The 24,022-nt window shown below is 38.3% G+C and overlaps 2 protein-coding genes across 4 annotated transcripts in view; one reads left to right on the forward strand and one right to left on the reverse strand.

The window, feature by feature from the left end:
* Positions 1 to 70: 70 nt before the first annotated feature.
* rtn1a (reticulon 1a) lies at positions 71 to 20,024 on the forward strand. Of its 3 annotated transcripts, XM_079472270.1 has the most exons (9): positions 71 to 543; positions 4,272 to 5,063; positions 6,148 to 7,047; positions 16,745 to 16,952; positions 17,193 to 17,331; positions 17,592 to 17,661; positions 18,156 to 18,202; positions 18,287 to 18,345; positions 18,663 to 20,024. In XM_079472270.1, the coding sequence occupies exons 1-9, from the start codon at positions 336 to 338 to the stop codon at positions 18,700 to 18,702; spliced, it is 2,463 nt and encodes an 820-aa protein (XP_079328396.1). In that variant the 5' UTR covers positions 71 to 335; the 3' UTR covers positions 18,703 to 20,024. The 3 variants fall into 3 exon arrangements, with proteins under 3 accessions (XP_079328396.1, XP_079328397.1, XP_079328398.1); XM_079472271.1 differs by lacking the exons at positions 71 to 543; positions 4,272 to 5,063; positions 6,148 to 7,047 and adding an exon at positions 11,456 to 11,807; XM_079472272.1 differs by lacking the exons at positions 71 to 543; positions 4,272 to 5,063; positions 6,148 to 7,047 and adding an exon at positions 14,605 to 14,642.
* Positions 19,710 to 24,022, reverse strand: part of tdrd9 (tudor domain containing 9) — a 12,773-nt gene continuing 8,460 nt past the window's right edge. The window contains exons 27-35 of the mRNA XM_079472269.1: positions 23,729 to 23,986; positions 23,320 to 23,484; positions 22,996 to 23,066; positions 22,803 to 22,912; positions 22,451 to 22,547; positions 21,757 to 21,895; positions 21,415 to 21,533; positions 21,254 to 21,326; positions 19,710 to 20,163 (exon numbers count right to left, since the gene is read on the reverse strand). Coding sequence (XP_079328395.1) covers positions 20,065 to 20,163; positions 21,254 to 21,326; positions 21,415 to 21,533; positions 21,757 to 21,895; positions 22,451 to 22,547; positions 22,803 to 22,912; positions 22,996 to 23,066; positions 23,320 to 23,484; positions 23,729 to 23,986 — 1,131 coding nt within the window. The 3' untranslated portion in view covers positions 19,710 to 20,064. The remainder of the gene's footprint in view (positions 20,164 to 21,253; positions 21,327 to 21,414; positions 21,534 to 21,756; positions 21,896 to 22,450; positions 22,548 to 22,802; positions 22,913 to 22,995; positions 23,067 to 23,319; positions 23,485 to 23,728; positions 23,987 to 24,022) is intronic.

Here is a 24,022-nt window from a genome sequence, read left to right on the forward strand (position 1 = left end):
AACAGAAATACGTAGGTGTATATTATAGGCTATAAACACTTTGTTGTAGTGTGAACCACGCCCGTGGTGTGTAGGCGCGCGCACGCGGACCGTCCTCTAACCGGAATGTCGTTCTCTCCGTCCTAAATCCGTGCCAACCGCGAGGCGCACAGATACAGTGACGTCAGCTCTGAGACGCTGAACCAAACACATCGAGCCCACTGGCTCCGCTGCCGCGAGACGGGAAGCATCGGTCAGGATCGGCCATATTAAGCGTCACATCTTGAATTCCGTCTGACATTTCAGAGAGTCGTTCTCGCTTCGTGATAGTCATCTCTGCGTCTCTCCCTGTAAGCATGTCCGCTAATTCGAACGAGGGGCCGGGTTTAGATGGCAAGTGGTTCGGAGAGGAGAAGAACGGGATGTTTGGGAGCGCAGGGCCCCGTTTTGACGAAATGCGGGACGATCTTCACGCAAAAGGCTGGGAACGCGAGACGAGCGCGCCCGAGCAACAATTCCACTCCTTTGAAGCAAGCGGGGTTGCCATGGAAACTGCATCTACAGGTAATTCCGTATATTATTGCGCATTGTGCGTCTTTGCGGCGAAATCCGCTTGCTATCGTCGCCGGTAAAGCCGGGGATAAAAGAAGAAGATGGTGAATTGAAGATGAAGAGACAGACAAGGCCATGGGTGTGACAGTGCATACACAAACACGCAGCGGGCTCTAGACAACTGGTTTAAGCTGTATGGTCAAACAAACCACACACACAATAAAACAAACAAATATTATAGTGTGCTGTGTGTTGTTTTTTAGAATTATGCAGAAATGACGGCAAGACACATCTCAAAGCTATTGATGCCTTTGTAGATCCTGTCCTGTTTTCACAAAGCCACAGCTATGGTCATAATTACTGTCCATGACATCAGCACATTTCACATATTTCCTGTAATACGTCTTGCTCTATGTCTTTATCATTGTGTTTTCTTACAGTTTTAAATCATAGCTCAATAACTAGCTATTGTCCACGCCTCCAATAAATGTCCTCATGTTTCATAGCTGGACTATTAAACTTCAATATGACAGCTCACATTGTCAAGTTTTTTGGACTGGGGTTTACTAATTCTGGCCTCACTACATCTTTATATAGATATGGGTGCTTTAAATAGAGATGATTAAAGTGAAGTGAAGGAACAGAGAGAGTGTATGTGGTCCCAAAGTGAGTTGAACAAGGTTATTCTTTTATTAACCATTGATGCAGATCATTTTAACTTATGCAGGACTTGAGTGACCAAAAAAATAGTTTTTCCTCTTTCCATCTATTACATAGATAACATAAAAATTCACACACGATATAGAACTTTCATACACATGTGCACATATTATGGTACATCATTCACTTTTACAAATTTTCATAAATTTAAATGAAAGTTTAATATAACTCACTCCCGTGTTTTTCTAAACATGGATGCTGTTATTTTTTCTGTGAAACACTTTAATGGCCACTTTAAGCTTTGCCTGATGAACAGTTTACGTAAATGAAATGCACAGCTTTGTATGATGTCTTGATGCAATTTCCACTAAAACAGGAAGTTAGGGTGGGGCATATTGAGTGTCTACCCCCTCTTTTAATATATGGCCGATTGTTTACCTCACAATCTGGGAGACGGTAAGCTGAAGTGCAGGATGAGATCATAAAAATCATTGATCCATACTGGTGGAAGTGAGAGACATTCGTTAACAGTATATTAGTTTACAGATATTTAGGCTAAGGCTAACATATTGATTTCAAAACCCAAAGTAATTTACTGATATTCTTTCTCATCCGTCAAATAAAAAAAATGCCTATGCCATAAGCTGTTTATGATGATTTTGTTATTTTTATGCATTTAGGAGCTTAAAGCAGTACTTCACCCCTGCATAACATTTTCCCAATGTTTTACTCACTCTCAAGGCATCCTAACGGAAAATGGTTTTCTTCTTGAAGAATAATGCAGTCGGTGTTATAATACCATGTATCATTTTACTTCAAAGCGGGATAATGGGTGTTGACTTTTTGAAGCTCCAAAACCAGAGGCTTGTTTTTTCATTCGAGAGATGACGGAAGCTAGACATCAATGTTAGTAGCGCTGTCAATATGGATATTTATCTTAAACAAACCAATCGATTCGCTTCAGAAGACCACAGAGAGCAGTGCTTTGATCGATAGATGCACTTTTTGGAGCTTTAAAAAGTCAACACCCATTCACTCCCATTCTACCGCTTGGAAGTAAAATGACTTCTTATAGTTATAATGGTATTATAACTCAGACTACATTATTCTTCAAGAAGAAAACCATATTCAGTTAGGATGCCTTGAGGGTGAGTAAAACATGGGGAAATTTTGATTCAAGGGTGTAGTTGGTTGGTTAAACTATTCCTCCACGAAGCTTGTAAGACAGTTTTCAGGTTGTGAGACTAATTATCAGTTTCTGGTTCTGCAGGTGTTTCTTGGTTCATTGGGAATCTGATTAAGCCGACATTATGGCTCAAAGGGCTATTATTAGCTGTGGGCAAACTATGCATGCACACATATGCACGCATAAACCCATGCACAGTCTTTCTCACACGCTCAAATATTCATGAGCCAGGGCCTCCTGTGGATCCGAGCCCAGCTACGCATATTGTCTCAAACACATTCAAATGCACTTTTACTCCCACCCCTCTCACTCTGTCTCTCTTTCTATTTTTTCTCTCTTCCTGTCTTTCAAACCGAGTCGTTTTGGGCTGTCTTTGGCTCAGTCTTTAGCATTTTTCCTTTTAAAATTAACACAATGAGGTCTATTTATAGGCCGAACAAGAGTCTTTCTACGATAGCCAAGTCAGTGAGCTCGCTGCTTTTTAAATGATATGGATGTGCGGAAATACATGGTGAGCGGCTTGATTTGAGCAGAAATGCCGCAACTCTGATCGTATCATCAATAACATCACTCAGGCTTTTCAAGATGTCCTCTATAATCGCCATCCTGCTCACTCTATCTGTCTTCTGACTGTCTCTCTCCACCTGGCTAATACGGAGAAAAAGACTAGACGAGGAAGAATGTTGGTGTGGACACTCTGGTCCGTATTCACAAAGTCAGTCAGGCGACAGAGCAAGGCAGCGAGGGAGATCAATTGTTAAGGAACATTCCTCCTGTCACTTTCAGCCAGAGCGAGCCTGTGATAGTTCACAGTGGTGAAGATCTAGAATCTCATTTTTGTCAATAAATACATTTAAAGAGATAGTTCACCCTAGTTTATAATTTACTCACCCTCTTGTCATCAAACCTGTATGACTTTGGCCTTCGCAAAAGAAGATACTTTGAAGTATGTTGGTAACCGATCAACAGCGGTACCCATTCACTTTTATTGAATGGGCACAAAACTAATGCAAGTGAATGGCTACAGCCATTGTTCGGTTACCAACATTCTTTAAAATTTGTGTTATGCAAAAGAATGAAAGCTAAACAGTAAATGATAAAACACAAGGCGCTGTCACTTATTAAGCAGGTCCATTTTATATCTGCTGGCCTGGATTTTAGGTCCATTGTAGTGCCTTCAGTAACATTGGTACCCTCTCCAAATTGTGTACTGGTTATTAGAGATGTCAAAGTCACAAAGTTTATTGTTCAACTTTCCATAATCCTCTTATAACTTGACTGATTTCACAGAGACAGAACACTAGATGTTCCAGCTGTGTCTCAGACAGCTGTGCTTTGATCTAGCACACAGGGACTAAACAGAGTCTGAAAGTTTAAAGGGATATTTCACCCAAAAAGGAATATTAGCAACTGACAGTTCTAGGCATCATTCACTACCACAGGAAAAATATTGTATATTTTTGGGTAAACTATCCTTTCAATGCTGTCTTTGTGTACCCCATATTCTTTTGTTCTAAGTCCAGTGATAATCAAATTTACAGCTATGAAAGACAGATTAATACTCTTTTTTTTGCTTATGTGTTCAGCTAGCTGTACTACATCTTTTGCATATTACACACCCCCTCCCTTACATACAACAAACATTGCACGTTATTCTATGTCTTCCCTTTCCTGCAAATTGTAATGATTTGAAAGAGTCCCTTAAATGGACATAACTAAATAAAATGAAATCTTTTTGGTAATATTTTTTGAACGAAAAAACTGTTCTTGGTAATGTATATACTGTTATTTTAGTTCTCGATTCCCAGCTGTACTAATGAATGCTTTTTCCGCCTGTGTTGCCGTCAGCTTTTGTTTTCTTTATACTCTTAACATTCTATTTCTCTTTCTCTAGGTGACTCTCTGTCTGATATGTTTATGAAGTCGTCCCCAGGAGAAGGGGATCTTTACACATCTCTCCTTTCCTCAAAGTCCTCCTCTAATCCTTTCAATGACGGCGCTGCTCTTTTCTCCGAGGGCAACCGTTCTCCACCTGCTCCCACTGGAACCGACTCTGGGATTGGCATGACCCCGGGTGACCCCTCGGATCACCAGACGACCCTGCAAAGCTCGCACAAGACTGACCATTACAGCTACATGGACATGGGGGATGACCTCTGTGATTTTGGTAGTGTTGGCGATGCCAAAAATAAGCAGCAGCCCTCCATGGCAGCCTTTGGAGATGATGACGATGATGAAGACGAAGATGACTTTCAAGATTACAAGCCGAAGCCGCAGGAAAAGGAAAGTAAAGAATCCAGCCATGACCCCTTCGATCTGGGACGCTATTTGGAGAAGAGCCCTCTCGGTTCTGAAGATGTGGAGGTGAAGGATAGTCCGGGTTCGGCGGGTGGGCAGCACACATTTCCTTACGTGGAAGATCCTTCAGATGAAGAGTTGGCCGATTTCCGTTCGTATCGTAGGATGGAAACACCACAGAATGCCAGCCCTGTGAAAATCACCGTTACGACAGAGTCCCACCATGCTGCGGCCCAGCCTGTGAGGGTGTCTCCACAAGGGGGTGTATCTGAAAAAGAGAATGTTCTCAGTTTTGGTCAGCAGGGTCTTCCCACTGTAACACTTTCAGAACCAGAGGACGACAGCGAGGCCTCTTCGGCTAACCACTCCCCTAACCACTCCCCTACAGGTGCATATCTTATTTTAGGCTTTTAATTTTTGAATATAACTTAATAACTTAATTAACCTTTATTTATATTTTTTCATATTTTTTGTTTTCATGGTACAGTATTATTGTCTTTTTTTTATTTTGTGCTTGTGCTATAAATGTGCTTTTGTCATTTATTTATTTCATTGCTTAATACGTAGGTTTGGTTTATTTTTATTTCAGTTTTAGTAACCATAATAACACTGATCCTTCCCACATGTGACACGGCTGACTTTTTACTAAATTTCCACCAAGGTTAAGTCGTGGTTACACTAGACTTATTGTTCTATTGACTTTTATTCATAAGAGTGTGAATGTTATAGACCGGAAACATAAGCTCCTGCAAAAACAATTGCACTTTGCTGCGTTCATTAAGTCAAGTTTGACCAGCGAATTTGTATCATGTTACAACGTGTGACCAATAGAAGAACAATAATCCCCAATGTGACCTTTGGAGGAAATGTTAATGATAGTATTATATCACAATCCAGTTTTGTACAATATAGCTTTACAATAGCAGGAAAAAAATATGTTGGAATCCATGATGTGTAATTGAAAAAAGTACAAGGGTCGGCATTCTGAAAATCTAGTCTGACCCTAACATTTTTATAGTTCATTAAAACTATTATAATTATTTTTTAATTAAAATAAAATGAAGTATCAGCATAAATATTATTGAAAAACTAAGCTAAGTGAAAATGAATAAGTTTAAGTTGAGGCATTACAATTATTAATTGACAAATAACTAAACTTTTTAACAGCTAAAACATTTTGTTAATCTTATATAGCAACATAAAAAAAAAATTAATAATCAAATGACAAAAGTGCATAATAAAAGCGATAAGAAATTCATGAAAACTAAAAATCAAAAGGTTGATTCAAAATAATAATTAAACTACATTAATACTGAAATTAAAACTATAATAACTAGGATCATTTTCACAACAGTACAGTTTCAGTCATCAGAGCACCAAAATACACCAGTATGGTTATTATATTACCTTAACATTATTTTGCTACTTTTTAATTGCTCTTCTTTTACACTTTTCCCTTCACTCTTTTTCAGGTCGAGAGTCTCCATCTGATGTGCTGTTCCAGCCTGCTGGAATGAAGTCTGTGAGCTCCACCCAAGATTCCATCATCACCACCTATCGTCCAAATGTTCAAGAAGATCAAGACATCAAGAGCTCACCTAAACCCTCCTCTCCATGGGCTCAAGACCTTAACATCAGTGGAGATGAATCTGGGGATTCAGAAATTGAGCAGGTTGCTGAAGAATCCGATTCGCCGACGCATGACTTGACACCAAAATCCCCAACCTCAAAAGGTGGATTTAGTCAATCTAGCAATCCGTTCGAGCAGACCAGCTACACATCTGTCAGTGATAAAGCTAGCAACCCATTTGAAAAGCCTCAACCAGACAAGGTCAGCGCTAGTAACCCATTCGAGCTATCTGGAGGCATGAAAGGGGGGTTTGGTCAACCTAGCAACCCACCACTCTACAGCCTGTTGAGAGAAGAAAGGGAGGCGGAGCTTGACAGCGACCTACTAATTGAATCAGCTTCTGAGGAGAGTCCCAAGAGGGAGCAGGAATACTCTGCCCCAAAACGTCCTGAAACGTCTCCGCTGATCCCAGATCTTACTTCCTCTAAGCCCATCACAACTCCTGTTGCATCCACCTCTCCCTTCATCAAACCCCCAGCAAGCACCTTGAAAGAGAAAGAAGAAGAGAAGGAAAAGGAAAAAGAGAAAGAACAAATAACACCCATTGAAGAGCCCAAGCCACAACCAGAAGACAGCTGGTCCACCAAACCCAGGCCTGCTGTAATGGGAACATTGACAGTGGCTCTGGAGCAACACTCCATTCAGGACCAGGAGAGTGAAAGCAAAAGCAGTATTGAGAGTGCAACCACGGAGAAAGATGCAGCTCCGCTTGTGTTCTTCCATAGCATCAACAAACAGAAAGGTAAGAGGTTTCACTGCATGATGCTTTGTTCACACGCCACATAAATCTCATTTGGTCCGACAGTGTAGTTCATATCTACAGTGACTTAAGTATCAATTCATTGTAAAGAGATTAGCTGTCGGTTTGTACAGAGGACGACAAACTGGAGACTATCCATCGATTATCATTCATCAGCTATTTTAAAGGCTGATGTCACTTTTAACATTGCTCTGCAACCTGTCAGAGTAACAGCAGCACAGTGGGCGGCGTGGGTTTGGAATCTAGGGTTAGTTCTGTACTATGACAGAGAATGTCCTCTGATGATGATGATGTGATGAACATTATGATGATGTGAAGTTGAACACATTTACAACAACACTCTTAACTGAAACAACATGATGGATGTGTTGATTAAACTAATATTGAACTAAATTTTGATTCTCTAGGGCGGGGTTCTATAGACGTTTCATTGGCAACAACATAAACGTTATGTGGCCCAAATTTCCGGTAGACCTCTGCAAAGAATCAATATTTGTTGAGCAGTTTTAATTTAATAAAATTAATATACAATAAAATATTAATATAAATGAAATCTAAAATATATTGTTATCTTACGAGCCCCTAGCCTGACCAATAACCAAACACAGAACAAAAGTGAACTTCGGGCCAGGTGAGTGCATCCCATAAAACTGTCAATACATATTTTGTGAAGAAAAACCTTTTAAAGCACAATTTGACATGAAGAACCAAATTCATGATGGATGATGTCAAATTTAATTGTTGTTCGGACACATGTTATTTAATTGTGTTTACAGCCAGCAATTTTACATTTATCTGTCTTTCCACATTTGAGTAGATAGGATTTGAGTCTGAAATAGCTGCTCAGATGTGTTGCACGCACAGAGTGAGCCGAGTTGCCAGTTTCCCTAAAGCAGTGGTTCTCAACAGGGGAGCCGGGACCCATAGGGGGCCCCGGCTGACTTCAAAGGGGGCCTCAAGATTACTAAAATTGGACAAAACTATCTTTGAAATGATGACTTTTGTAATATATAAATAATTTTCTAGTTAATGACAAGCTCTAAAATATTTTATTAGGTAAAAAATATGAGTTTTTGTGAATGGGAGGAGGGGGGCCTTTGAATATTGTTGAATACAATGGGGGGGCCTTGGAATCAAAAAGGTTGAGAACCCCTCCACTAAAGGGACTTGGGTTTTGATTAATTGCTAACATCCCTTGTTTTGTCCGTTTTTGTTACAATTGCTTTCTGCATTGGCGCTTGGGGGTTGGTCTTAACCTTGGACTTTTGTGAATGTTTTGAACAAAATCTACAGTGTATTGGTTAAATAAATAAAAAACATTTAAACTTTCGCAGAACTGAGAAATAAATGCGCTACAAAAACCATGAGAAAACAATGACCACAGGATCTCTCAGATGTTTCACAGCCCTGGATCTCTAAATCTTGGTTGTTTGGATTTATTGTGTAATTCATCTGGTTTCTTATCAGCTTGTGGCTTGGTTTGAGTGTGTAGTTGTGTTGCCCGTCCACAGGTCTGTAATGCTGCTCAGAGTATGCACTGTTCATGTCATTATCACAGCTAAGTCTATTTAGAAAACCCAGCTTCAATGAGAGAAAGACAATGAAAGATTTGTATCGAGTTCAGTCATGGCTGATTTAAAGAGATTTTCCAGAAAAATTCCAGTATTCTCACTTTCTTTCAGTATTCTCAATTCTTTTGAACTGTGCTTGAAAGGTGTACATGGAATTTAGGGTATACTGATGTTTCTCATGTAAAAATATATAAACAGCCGCAGAAAGAATTAAGACCATTCCAAATTCTTATTTAATCAGCATTTCTAGATGTATTGTGGCCGTTCCTCATGAGTGACATAAAGTCATCCAACAGCAATGTGAAAGATTGACAACATGACAAGACAGACACATGAAAACTGATTAAAATCAAGGTTATTACATTAAAAATATATATTTTTTTACTTTTCCTAATTACAAATATTACTGTTGTATTGCTTAAATGTGAATATGAACTTGTTTTCTTTGCAGTATTTGAGGTCTGAAAAAATACAGAGCATCTTTTCTATTATTTTGACTTGTTTCGCCAGTTTAAAATAGAAACAATCTTTTTATTTGAAATTAGTGCAAAATATTGTTAGTAGTTCACAGAATTAAAGAAAAATAATTAAAACCCCTGAACACATACCTATAAATAGTGAAACTGTATTTTTTTAAAATATTTTAATATGGTCTCTTAATTCTTTTCATGTCTGTACAGTATATCCTCTGAAGACTAACTGAGGCACTGCTGTGTTTATTTATTTGTTCACTCAACCAGAGCACACAGATGTAAAATTGCTTGAATCAGAAATCAAAGTCTGTCTTTAATGCACACAATGTTTGTGTGAATCTGATCCATTTGTCATTGAAACTCTGACATTGTGACAGTTGACTGAGGTTGAAAGAATGAACATTGGCAGCGGAGAGAAATGAATTGTGTTTTGGATCAAGTGGTTACTCTCTAGAATCTTGTAAACAGTAGTTTTATAATCCTCTTGTAAAATGGGGGCAGTGCATGCACATATTTATATAAGGGAACAGCTGTTGATGACACATACACACACACATTTGTTATTATATTATATTTATTTATTTTATTGTTTATTAATTGTATTTCCTGCAATAATCATATATTTGCACGGTTTAGGACTAGTCCCAGACTAAAATGAAAATTTGAGCTGTCTAAATTGAAAACATTTGTCAGTGCCATTGTTTTGTCTCAAGATGCACACTAATAATGTTTTTATCTAAGGCATTTAAAAAAAAGCTATTTATATTCTAATTTAACTAAAGCATAGTCCTGGCTTAAACTAAGCCTTGTCTATGAAACAGTGCCATATATAGGCCTACATAACTTTATAACTTAAGTGTTACCAAGACAATGCTGGCAGCTATAACCTGCTGAAAAAATACAATGTTAATAGTTTCTATTATAAATATCATTATAAGGTTTACCATTAAAACCAATTTCCATTGGTTCCCGTCTGCTATATAACATCCTACCAACAGAACCCAATACAGCATCTTAGAGACCTGCAGTGACAATTTTGGTTTCCATTAAAAACAACACAATTCCCATTTAACTAGACTATTCTAAATCCATTAGAATTTCCATCGTTTTTCAGCAGGATAGATAAAACAACAGACAAACAGAGTGGCTAAATAACAGATTTATGTTGTGTATTGTTTTCATACACACATTTTCATGCGTTGTCTATGGAGTACAACTGAAGGTTCTGGAATGCTGGAAAAAAGAGGTCAACGCCTTTTTAGGGCTTCATCTATGAATGGCCTGCAGAGGGCGGTAGAGACTGGTAGTTTCTGTAACAAAGCTGAGGGATTTTAATTAAATACTTAGATATACAGTAAATATCTCCTTTAAGAACCTGTTGGTAAATACCACATACTTTCATGTGAAAGAGATGGGTATTTAACAACATAATGTTAAAAACATTTATCTAGTGTGCTCTATTGTAGACTGACTGCAATCCTGAGACAATCTGGATCACAGCACAGATCAGCCTGTTGCCATAGTAACACTGGAGGCAGGGAGCTTAAGCTGTAGGAGAGCCATTTGGAGGAAGATGCAAAAGGAAACATCAGACGAAAATAATAAATAAGCAAAAACCTACTACACCGAAAGATAAACACAAAATAAATTCCTGTGTCACTTCTTGCTCTTTTTTCTTTAAATGGGAACTTCACCCAAAAATGAAATTTCTGTCATCAATTTAATTGCTCTGAAGAACACAGAGAAAGATATTTAGAAGAACGCTTATAATCAAACAGATCTTGCCCCCCCTTAACTCCCATAGTAGATCAAATTACTTTATAATTTTTTGTTCTGTTGAACACAAAATAAAACATTTTGAAGGACAGAAAACCACCATTATATTGCTCCTTACTTTGGTAAACAATTGGCAAAATGGTTATAAGCATTCTTCCAAGTATCTTTCTCTGAGTTCATCAGAACAATTACATTTATACAGATTTGGAACAACTCGAAGGTGAGTAAATAATGACAGAATTGTCATTAATATTTTTTTGGGTGAAGCATGCCCTTAAATACCTTGGCACTCATTGTAGATTAAATCATAATAGATTTTATCAGGGCCATTTTGTTTTCAAATTCATCCAGATTAGGGAAAACTACATTACCCACAATTCCTCGAAGGCTTAAAAAATATGCTGATATAATACACTCCACCCTTTTTTTAGCTAACAACAATGCCATTCTTTATTTCATCTATATCACGTGACAGCTGCTTATGTTTATGTATGAGCTTTATGTGTGTGGGGGGGGCACAGGGTGGGGCCACTTTGATCTGATCTCCCCCTCATGCTCCAGGCATCGCATATGGTACGCTCCACTCTCTGCGGTGGAGGCTGCAGTGTTTACTGTTTCATCCAACATCATCTCCCTCCCTCTTTCTCTCTCTCTCCCTTGCTCACTCTGTTTCTCTGTCTGTGAATCCCTGTCGCTAACATTGGAAGCCTCTTTCTCTTCCATCTTTTGTCTCTCCTCTTATCTTGCTTTTCCTCTCTGTTCTGTCCATTCATGCCGTTTGGACGTGTGAGATAGTGGGTCTCGGGAAGACATAACATCAGCGAAGGGGAAAAGAGATTCCAGAAAACAGCGAGAGAAACCACAGTTGACGAGGGGAGAGACATGGATAAAGAAAAGAAAGCGTGCGGCTGGAGAGGGCAGGGTACAGCATCTGTGTGCTTGTGTGTTTGTGTAAAACTGAATATCAATCTATTAATTCTACTACACAGATATATATTTTTTGCTGTGTATGTATTTAATAATTTACTTTATTTGTGCTGATTTGTGGCTTGTAATATGCCGTTGCTTCCTTTCGTTTCTGTGCTGGTCGGACAAAGGGGAGGCAGCTGTTTTGGGATATAGGGTGGGGGTGGCAGGTGGTCTGTCTGTTTCGGAGCTATGCTTACACGGTACCCTTCTGTTTTGTACGTGGTTGCTACAGCACAGAATTCAGGCTGTTTTTATGTTTAATCACGGTTGCAGCAGCGATGGATGAGGCTGTCACTATAGCAACCAGGTCACACCCATTTTGATTACGTCATTCTCTTCAACAGGCATCCATGATACCTGGAGAGGTTGTTTTTCAGGACTGTACCAGTAGAATAACAGGCATTTTTTTTACAGTATAATTAGATGAAGGGAGTTGGGGTGAAGTAAAGATACACCATCTGGAGGAACTGCATTGTGTCAGTGTTGGTATTTGTGTGTGTAGATGTGTTAACATCTGAAATTGTTGCATTTAAATTGGGAGATAGATTTAGTCTTTGGCCCCCTTTCAAAAAAGCGAACGCTATTACTTAATTGTAAATCTCATCTCTTTTTTAGTATTATATGCTGTATCTAGAAATTACACTAATAATTTAACACAAGCACTTTCTTTCAACTCCTTTCTAATTTGTTTCTCTATGCTTTGCTGAATTTGTATGGCATTATACTTTTCCTTGCAGGACAAGTATGACATCACCGTAAAGTCATCTCTTTATTTTTGATGATTCATATCAAACCCCAGACCACTCCGGGGTCTCTTCTTCTCACTCGGACAGCTTTTACATGCACACTCAGGGACTCAGATTTGCACAAACCAACACATAAATATATAAAACGATCAGTGAGTCTGCATTTTTTAAACCATTAAAGGCTGGAAGTCAATCGCTATTCTCTTTAAAAGGTTGTAGACATCATTCCTCTTTAGTAAACATCGTATATTTAATAATCAGAATAAACTATTCATCCACTAAATGAAAAGACTCTAAGCATACAGTTTAACATTCTCTGATTGGCCAAAAGCAGCAAGGAATCTGACAGTTAACTGTGCTTGTTTGCCTCAAATCATCTTGCCAGTAACACACCCTTTCCTGTCATGTGATTAACCAATCAGTGAATCATTCTAAGAGTATTCCTATCGTTTACTATCGTTCTATTTAGCTCTGGAATTTCTAGGGCTGTGTGCCTAGGATAATGTTGAGATGCATCTTCTTTTTCAGTGCATTTAAGCTTTTTCACAGTAAATCCAGCGGCAGTTTCCTCTGAAATTAACTGGAGTCTTGACTAGGAGCACAATGGTAGAACATTGTTATAGGATTGTTATAGTAGGTCTTCAGTTGCGGTTTAGGTCATCTATTTTCAGCCATTCAGATTAGCTGACATTCAGTCAACCAATAAACTACAACTAAGCGTGTGATGGAAGTTTTTTTACATCGTGATAATTGCTAGAACATTTCCCGCATTAAAAAATATATCAGCTTGCCTGAAGATATATATATACACTTAATAGGTTTTGTTCACATTTGCTCAGTCTCCATAAGAAATGATTTTGATAGAACTTTTGGAATCTTGACTTATTGATAGAAAGTACACTTTTGTGATTTCTGAGAATGTTAACAATTATGCTAATATTTTATCTAGAAGTATTCATTTTTATTGCCCACGGTAACAATTGTCTGAATATCAATTATGGCAATAAATGGTATTATGGAATATAGCTACCAGAACACGTATAGCTACTAAATCCCAAATTTAAAGGGATATTTCACTCAAATAAATAGATTTTCTTTCTTCTGCAGCACACAAAAGAAGATATTTTGAAGAATGTTGGTAACGGAACAACGGTGGTACCCATTCACTTGCATTGGTTTTGTGTCATTACAATAGAAGTGAATGAGTACTGCCGTTGTTAATTTTTGGGTGAACTATCCCCAATTATATTTATATTTAATTATATATTATATTTAATTGATCTTTTTACAAACCAAAAAGATTGATAATACATAGAGAAATGCCCCATTAGCATCCCATTTATTACAATGAATGCTGCCATATTTTCTCATGGGCGCTCAGTTCTGCATCCAAGTTACCTGTAATTGTCATGTGACCACTTTATCTGAAGAATGATGTTGTAACAACACTAATGTAGTCTGGACTGAATGCCATAAGTGCAGAATTTGTCACCAGGTCAGTACTAACCAGCCAAGCCTTGACCTCTTGTTGCCAGAATAGGCCATCCCTATGGCCGTGACCTTTAACTCAGGAAGTGAAAGGTTATCGTGTTGGCATGGCTGCCATGCTGGATGTGGATCTCTGGTACTATAATTACATGCCGACATTTAAACACGACATTACCCCCCCACCATCTTATTTTAAGCTGGCCCCCTAAGCGTTGTGTGTAAGAAACTGGAACACTGTATCTATAGCAACAGCCGCTGCCCCCTTTCTTTTTCATTACATAGGAGAAGCACATCACTCGGATGTGGATTAATTAGCTTCTGTGAATGGGTCATGGCAATGCTTTTGCGAACGTGTGTGTTTGCCGTGGTCTGTACCATTTGTCACCTGTTATGCTGTTCTTAAGCCTCCATGTGTGTATGTTCCTCCATTCTTGAATAGCCAATGGTAGCAGGAGCCGCCCCTCCCTCATTCTCTCTCTCATTCTCTCTCCTTTTGTGTGCGTTCCCACTCACTGTCTCTCTTTTCTCAATGTCTGCAGTCATGGGTGCTTCAGGTCAGTATCTCTCTTCTTTTAGCATTAGTGATTTGGCAAAAAATGCGAGATATCTGTGACAGAATTGTTCTGTGTGTCTGTATTGGTTCATGTTGATATGGGATACTTTGACATTGTATGTACATCTTATTTTTACACTTAAACGGTGTTATTGTACTTGGGTGTAAAATATTTGAAGTAAACCAAGCAATATGGCAGTTGTGTATTAGAAATATGAATAATGAATGCTTTATATTGTGTAAAGATAACATTAAAGGAGGTGTGTTAAAATTAGCATTTTAAGTATTTAATGGTTGTTCATATCTTTTTTTATAGGACGACATTAGATAGAGGTTAGCAAAAAAGAGATTTTCTAAGAATTGATCAATGTAATCTGAAGTCTACTGGCTTCATCATGGACTTAAAATCCCTGATAAAAATGGCCGATATTTTTGCCCTCCTCTAAGCTCTGCCAGGCTAATTTTAGCCCCATAGGACCGATGGGAGAATCTCACACGGGACTAAAGATGTCATGCACATACTAGAGTGTAACAGATCAGCTAATGTGAGTGTGTGTAAAAGTTTTTACAAAGCAAGCAGAAACCGAAGAAACTAATTCAGGTGTAGAAAACAAAGAGCTCTCAGTTGCTGTAGAGACTGAAGAGATGATTCAGAGGTGGTTCTCATGGCAACGATTTTACTTCACTCCTTTTTATTTGTCCGAACCTTTAAAGATTTTCCTGTAAAAGAGCAGTAAGATCTGGTCTATCAGCTGACATACCCGAGTTATGTTTGACCAAAAAATAAGACTTGATTGTTGTTTGGGAGTGTTGTAAGATGCACGTCTAGCATGGTGTAGCCTAGGTTAAAGGTCAGGGTGAATAAACAATACAGGTTTCAGCTTTGCAAAGAGAAGTCTCTCTCCATTGTGCCCTTGAGCAAGACACTCAACTCTTTAGTTGTTCTAAGGGGATTGTCGCTGTAACTTAAGATGGTGCCATTGCAGAATCAACCATGCTACAAAAATACATTCTACTACATGCCAAAGTCTCTGAATGAGCAAGGCTGGTAGCTCACTGTTTGTATTGAACATTAGATTACAACACTTCTGATTACATGGCTTTTTGTGCTGTTTCTCAACAGTATGTGCACACACAGATGGTTTATGTTAGTTTGGTGCTCTGAGAGGTGGACAGGTGTGAATTGATAGTCCCAAGGTTAAACAGGAGGGCTTCTATAGATAATGTACAGTTATAGAGAATGAGAGAATAACAGGAAAAACTTTCTTCGAAAATAGAAATTTCTCAGCATAGAAATGTACGTATTGCTCTAAATTGTTTCCACTGATTTCGTCACAGCCTACTGAAACTTCTTTAGTTAAGAATTATTGAAATACTGATAAATGGCACAAAAAAGCAGTTTGTGTATGCCCTTTGTGACCCGCCCTATAATTTACTGTTTGAATTTTTTTTTTATCTGACACACAACATTTAGCATTTTGTATAGGGTCAACGACGTATAATGACCGCTTGTGGTGAGACCAATAAAATGTAACAAACTTTTGTGGATGAAATATAAATCTCTGTTTGTGAAAGGTATTTTTAAAACCTTTTATATAAGTCAAGCAATTTGAAGGAAAAATGCGTTTTATTTTGTTCATTTAAGATGACAAAATTACAGAACTAAAACATACTTACCAAAACTTAACGATACGCAAATACTTCATTTTTAAACACTTTAAATACTAAGGATTTGTAAAAAAAATGTTAATCATGTCAAGGAAATAAATTAATTTAAAGATAAATCTTGGTCACACCACATACAATATGATGAAAAACACTAAAATAACTTCATTTAAAATTGTAATATGCATTAAGGTAAACACCATATTCTTAATGTTAGAAAAACTTTTTATATGTATTTGTATTTTCCAAATCCTTATACGTCATTTACCCATACACATCATAAAATGGTCTGATTGTATGGATACTGTCCAACCAGGCCCTACAGTTGATTCTAAGTGTGATTTCACTACAGAAATTTAGAGTTTATCCTCAATAAATCTTAGTAATGAATGTTTCATTTTCTAATCTCCTTTTCCTCTTTTCTCTCTCTCTCTTCAGTGGTGGATCTGTTACACTGGCGGGATGTGAAGCAGTCTGGACTGGTGTTTGGTAGCGTATTGCTGCTGCTGTTCTCTTTAACCCAGTTCAGCGTGGTGAGCGTTATTGCGTACCTCGCTCTGGCTGTCCTCTCTGCCACCGTCAGCTTCCGAGTCTACAAATCAGTCATGCAGGCGGTGCAGAAAAACGATGAGGGACACCCCTTCAAGTTAGTAAACCCTTAGCTCAGGAGGTCTGCAATATGTAGTTCCAACCCTAATCTAACAAATCTGTCTAGAGTATTCTAGTAATCCTAAAAATGTGAATTTTTTGGTTTGGGTGTTTCGATTAGGGGTGGAGCTAAACTCTTCCCCTCAGGATTGGAGACCTCTGCCGTAGTTTGTGTCAAGTTTGTGATTTGGCAATGAATAATTGTGTATTTATCCAACCTGGCTTCTCTATCTTCCAGGGCATATCTGGAGGTAGATATTGCTCTCTCTCCAGACCAGATTAGCAAGTATGTGGATAAAATTCAGCTGTATGTCAACTCCACTATGAAGGAGCTTCGCAGGCTGTTCCTCGTTCAGGATCTGGTTGACTCGATTAAGGTAAAAACACAGCTGGAAATTGAGCTCAGAATAATGTTATTTTGTGTTTGATTAGAATTAACTTCTCTTTAAAATTGCTTTCTTCAATATGGAAAAAAATTCTCCAACTTTAAGATTGTTACGGTTTTCAGATTATCTGAGGACAGCGCACTCACTTTTACTTTATAAATCCATTTGTACTGTATGCAAAAATCCAATTAAATTGAATGCCACAATTTATGTTTACATGGATCTATGAATAATACCTTATTTGTGTTTAGTTTGCAGTGTTGATGTGGTTGTTGACCTATGTGGGAGCTCTGTTTAATGGACTGACCCTTCTGATTCTGGGTAAGAATACAACATAAACAATACAGAAGTTTCACAAATTATAGTGTTTAACTCCAAAAGGTGCATTTCTAAAGGAGGCATGTTAAAATTAGCATTTTAAGTATTTAATGGTTGTTCATATATTTTTTTTTATAGGACGACATTAGATAAAGGTTAGAAAAAAGAGATTTTCTAAGAATTGATCAATGCAATCTGAAGTCTACTGGCTTCATCATGGACTTAAAATCCCTGATAAAAATGGCCGATATTTTTGCCCTCCTCTGAATGACTGAAGAATCATTCAGAGGGTTCTTGCGTGGTGTTTTTTGATTGTCGTCCTTATCTTAAGTACACACTCAAAATTCTATACTCAAGAGGTTGAGGATTTACACAATGCTGTGGGTCAGGGTGTTGCAACCTCAAACAAATTACATCATCAAATACTCTGAAAGCCAGCCAGTGTCTCTATCTCTCTGATAGTGTCAAACCTGCTCACTTTATCTCTGTCTCTTTAGCGGTGATCTCCATGTTCAGCGTTCCAGTGGTTTATGAGAAGTACCAGGTAAAAACTTGCCATATTAGTGAGAATCATGCTATTGTTCATGCTCTCAAAGGTGAAATCTCACTTTTGTTTGGTCTCTTTCAGACGCAGATTGATCAGTATTTAGGACTGGTGCGCTCCCAGGTTAACTCCATAATGGGAAAGTGAGTCAGACTAAATTCTTAAAGGGATAGCTCACCCTCGAGTTGTTCCGAACCTATATACATTAAGTTTGTTCTGATGAAAAGAAATGTGAAGATATTTTGAAGAATGTGGAAACAGTTCAGGGACTGTGGTAGTGCCCCAAATATCAAATATTTTGATTCGATTAGTCTGCAAACTGCAGGTTTGGAACAGCGTAAAAGGGAGTGGATGACAGAATTTTCATTTTTGGGTGAACTATCCCTTTAACACCCAAACCATTTGTAAACCGAAACAATTTCGTAAAAAATATTCTCATTGAATTATTCTTGTTTTTCAGAATTAGAGAAAAGGTTCCTGGGGCCAAAAAGAAGGAATAAACTCTCAGCTTCTGCACGAGTAAACACTATAGCCAGTAACACTATTACAGTAAAAACTTTTTGCCAGCACTGAAGGATCCCAACTACACAGGAGGCCAATATACCACCAAAAAAAATATGGTCATGTTAATGTAAAGGCATAAATTATAACACCTACTTTCTTCAGTCACAGGTGTACAGTAGCCCTGCACTACTAGCAAACACAGATTTAGATCATTAGATCACAGTTCCAGATATATCGTACCAGAGGAACACAACATGCTTTTCTATTCCATTGCTTCTGATTTAAATGCATGAAGTCCCGTCTTGGAGTAAATATTTGCTATCTCTACAGTGCTCTTCCTCTTTGCTTTATTTTACAGTGTTTATTTCCTGCTGTACAATGTGACAAAGATGAAACTCATGCCTGTCATATAATCTCCTGCTGCCATGTCGATTAATCGCTTCCGTTCGCTGTCACTGTTAAGAGTGGCTCTGTGTACAGACATACATATTAATATCGCAATGAATTGTGGATTGTTTTTTGTTTTCTTTTCTTCTGTGTATTTGAGCACAATGATTATTCGAAGATGTTATTACTAAATGTGGTAATTGTAATTTTTGCAAAACTGTAGGGACACGCGTAGGTGTTCAAAGAAAAGCTTGTGGTGCTTCTGTTAAGGCACTTGACAGTCAAGACTGCAGAACAATTTCAGCTATACTAAACTTTGTCCAACTTTGTACGATGTTCAGTGTTCGGTTATTTTAAGGTCTTTAACTATTTGCACTCTGTATTTAATTGATGAATGAGAAATAAATGTTCCTTAATGTAAAATGTGCTGGTGTTTTACAACAAATGAGAAAATGGAGATAAAAAGGCATGAAGGGACCGGAGGGTGTTGTTGTATCGGTCAAGATGAGAAATCCTTGTGAGCCTATAATCCAGAGGTTAGAATCCATAGAATAGATCCTTGTAATCTTTTTCATACACTTCATTCCAGACCACAAAAGTATAGTAAAGTAGGAAAGGATAGTAAATAATTATTTTACTGCAAACCTCTACAGCAAGGACAATAAAAAACAATGCAAAGAACAGAACTGTCCGCAGATAACTTGGATTGATGTTGTTTTAAAACATAACATTTTCCTTTTTAACAATTTCCCAAATTTAGAATTATGGTGTAACATATTGACCTTAAACGTCTCTCTTTTGTGCATAAACATAACGAACGTTACACATTTAACAGAAATAACACTTAGGGAGGAGATATGGGGTCTAAGAATTCAACCAAAACCCAACAAAATGACCTCCTCTGGAATGCTTTCTGAATACAATAGCATATTCTACCATCAATTGAAGGTTTAAGTGCTGCCTCATGCTCCTCACATGTTCAGAAGCGTGATGGGATGCAGCCGAAACAGAAGAGCTTTGGATTTCCCATCATCCTTCTCCTGTAGTTCCATCTGCTGGGAGCGGTCCACCTGATGACACAAAAACATCACAATCAGTGGTTAAATGAGTGGATTTTTCATTTTAGTCTTAGATTTAGACCCATGACAAATACACTTTTCAGTTATTATAATTTTTAGTTATCCTTGTCCTGTTTAGTCCAATTAAGTCGACTAAACGTCTATGAATTTTCATCTCGTTTTAGTCAATTTAAACTTAGTCACATTTTCATCATGCTGTATAATGGTTAAACTGTTCAAAATTTGTACTTGCTAAAAATTATAATCACAGTGATTGTCGTCGTATGAAAAATGTGTTTTTATATTTCATTATAAGCATCTCTTATACCAATAAACACAAATCAATGGAATGTCAAATCATGTGCATAGTTTATTCAACTTCAGCTAATAAGTATTCCCAAAGAGGTCTGATAAGTGCATAGGCCTATTCATTGACATCCAACATCTCCCTTAATTAACCTTCAAATTACTAGCATCTTCCTGATCCCCGCAAAACATTGACAATTAACCGAGACAACGCGACTGACCATTGGAACGTTGTGAACGGACTCACAGTTTTCACGAGGTGGGATGTCTTTATTTAGCAACCACAATCGCAAACAATGTAGTAGAGATCAACGCGGCTCGAGCAGCTCATGAGAGAACACAGACCGGCTGGAGATAGCTAAACTCTTGTTTATTGACTTAAGATCCTCACCAATGGCGCTTCCACAGTCATGTTTTGGCGCGTGGTTGCCAGATTGCAGAAATTAAGTTATCCACTGGCACGTATACTTTTTTAACCGTTCATCCCTGTTTGGGGGATCTCAAATCCTGTTATCTGGCGACCACAAACATGAAAGCTCTGAAAAATCTGTAAAAATAATTTTTGGGTAAGTTTTTATTTATTTATTTTTATAACTACATTTTAGTCTCTTAATTTTTCGTCAACGATATTGTGTGTTGAAAGTCTCAGTTGTTTAATGGCCTTTCTTTTCGTCTTCGTCCTGGGAAAATTGTTGGGGATGAATATTTTCCGTCATTATTTTCGAACGAATATTTTTTTCGTCATTAACAAATATTTGTCATCATTATTTTCGTTAACGAATTTAACACTACTTACCAAGTTCCATTTCTTGGGTTTGTCGAAGTACAGGGGTGTGCACTCTGGTCTGGGAGGGTTTTTAATAAAGAGTCTGAGGATGAGATTTACATAAACAGTCAAAACTATTCATCACTCACCCACAGCAGGCGAACTAGTCAAAATGAGGATGGAAGAAGTACCTGACCAGTTGTTCACGTGCCTCCTCCTGTAGTCTGCTGATCTTGTCGTGGCTCAAGTGTAGCAGGCCATTCGGTCCCTCACACACCAGCCTGTTCACTGTACCCCTCAATGCATTTATCTACACACAGGCAGAGGCCTCATTCAGTCGTATCAAATGAGTCAAGAAACACAACAATAAAAACAAAAAAGAATGGCTAAAATTTCTACCAGCAGACTGCATTGCATTCTAGGACATACAGTATTGTGGGTTAACTGCATATTGGACTCTGCATAGTCTACATGTTGTTCACAATTTGCGGAAACAGCATTATATTAATGTGCCACTCCAAACCCAGTCATACCTCTATGATGTCTTCAATACCGATCTTGACGTCAAAGGCAAGCTCAATGTCATGTTCTGGAAGCACTGCCTGTTGAGTGACAGAGTTCCAGCCCAGTCCACACAGAGTGCCAGTAAAATAAGTCCTTTCCTCATCAGTCCTGTAATTATAGTACATCTCAGCATGCATGTGTATATAGTTAAACTGAGCTGGTCTTCATTTAAAGGAGCAGCTCACGCAAAAATGAATATTCTGTCTTCATTTACTCACCCTCGAGTTCATTTACTCACCCAAATCTTTATAAATGTCTTTGTTCTGATGAACACAAAAGAAGATATTTTAAAGAAACGTAGGAAAGCAAACTGTTCTGGTGCACTTTTGACTACTGTTGGAATTTTTCCTACTATTCTTTAAAATATCTTCCTATTATGGTAGTCAGTGGTGGCCAAGAACTGTTTAGTTTCAAGCATTCATCCAAATATATTTTTCTGTGTTTATCAGAACAAAGATATTTATAAAGATTTGGAACAACTAGGGCTAGTAAATGTACATTTTTGCGTGAACTGTCCCTTTAAGACAAAGCAGTTTGGATCGGAATTTGTGGTCCATATATTGCTGATATTTGTGAGATGAAAGAACCATCTTTTTCTCAAACATCATTGGGTTTTTGCGTCCCAATAAGTGCTGTACGAAGCTTTCCATGGTGACTATATACCGTAGTTCCATGACTGGAGTGAAGAGCATAGTAATAAAAGCTGGAAGGCCATGGATGTGAGGCATCAGAGTTGTTTCCTTCAACAAGATGCGTGAACCTGTACAATGCAAAAAATGAGCAACTTGACAAGACATTACCATGGTAAGAATATTTTGGCCAATATAATAGAAACAATAACATATGCATTTATCAAGTGACTTGAATTGCATTTAGCATGTTTCTTTTTATACACCAGGTCAATGAATCCAGGCTTTCAAACCCATGATCTTGGTGTTGCTATACCAGCTGAGCTATATAACCACAGCCAGTGATCATCGTGCCTATTTGATTGTTTGTTTGCGTGTGTGTGTACCTGAGGCAGCAAGAGACACTGATGCAGCCACCAGCATCCTCTCATGCCAGTCTTGGGGATTTTCATTCACCATTACAGAGTTTATACTGTTCCTCTCAATGGAAACAGTCCTACAACCAAGCCAAACCGACAACACTTCAGAGCAAGCAAGCGATCAAGGTGTCTTTCTATGAGATTAACATTTGTGTCCTACCTGAACTGGCTGACTCTGGTCATGCTGTGGAAGCTGACCTTATGTGGGCTGCTGGGACCATGAACCACTGCCTATAAAAAGAGAACCTCTCTCATTTTCACTTTTATTATTAATGAATTATTTGCAACAGCAAGTCTCAATTCATTGTCATTATATGAAAAGTTGGCTAGTACATTCTCTTCACTAAAAGAAAAAAATAAAGAATTGATTAAATAATAAGGTTTTATAAGTATATGAATTAAGTTATCATATTTGACACTATAAAGTGCAAGAGGTTTGAGGGCAATTCAGTAACAGGTGCTCAAAGAGTTGCTATGCCACCACCTTGCACTTGGGGGTGTTTCTACTAGAAGGGAAGTGCTGAAGAAGCTCATCGATGAGAAGTTTGTCTTCCTCTCTCCTGCTGTTCACGGAAGCACCAGTAGAACTGGGAGTAAATCTACCACTGGCCATATCCTGATACAGAGACATCAGAACCTCATGTGACTGCTGCAAATAAAAAAGAGAGCGAGAAAGAGAGAGAGTCGGACAGTTACTGGCCGATTTCAGGTCAGGATTCATGAATAAAACTGCAGTTCATGTTTTACACCAAGCTTAAGTCAGTATTAGGCATTTTTAATGCAGATATAATTTAGGTCCTCCATTTTTAATCATTCGGTGTCGCTAAGCAACAATAAACAATACATTTCCTGTCTGAATTTAACGTTTACAAGAAAACATTATCCGTGGTTACCTGACTCTCAAAGCTTTCTGGTACGTGACAGGCGTGTCCTTCCTGCACCAGCAGGTCAGACACGCTGACATCCCCCGTCTCTGTGGTGATGTGCAGGTCTACACGCACGATGCCGTGCAGGATGGAGTAAAGGGACACGATGGCGGAGTGGCCGCTCGTGAGCGTCTTAAAGCGGTTCCGTGCTCGACTGCTCCAGCGATCGCCCAGAATCAGCGACTGCGCAGATGGACTCATGCCTGCAATGCAAAACTCCTGCGCCTGCAGAGAAACATGCAGATAAAGTATGCATTGAAG

Source organism: Barbatula barbatula (genome assembly GCF_947034865.1).
Source record: "Barbatula barbatula genome assembly, chromosome: 14".
Lineage (NCBI taxonomy): Eukaryota > Metazoa > Chordata > Actinopteri > Cypriniformes > Nemacheilidae > Barbatula > Barbatula barbatula.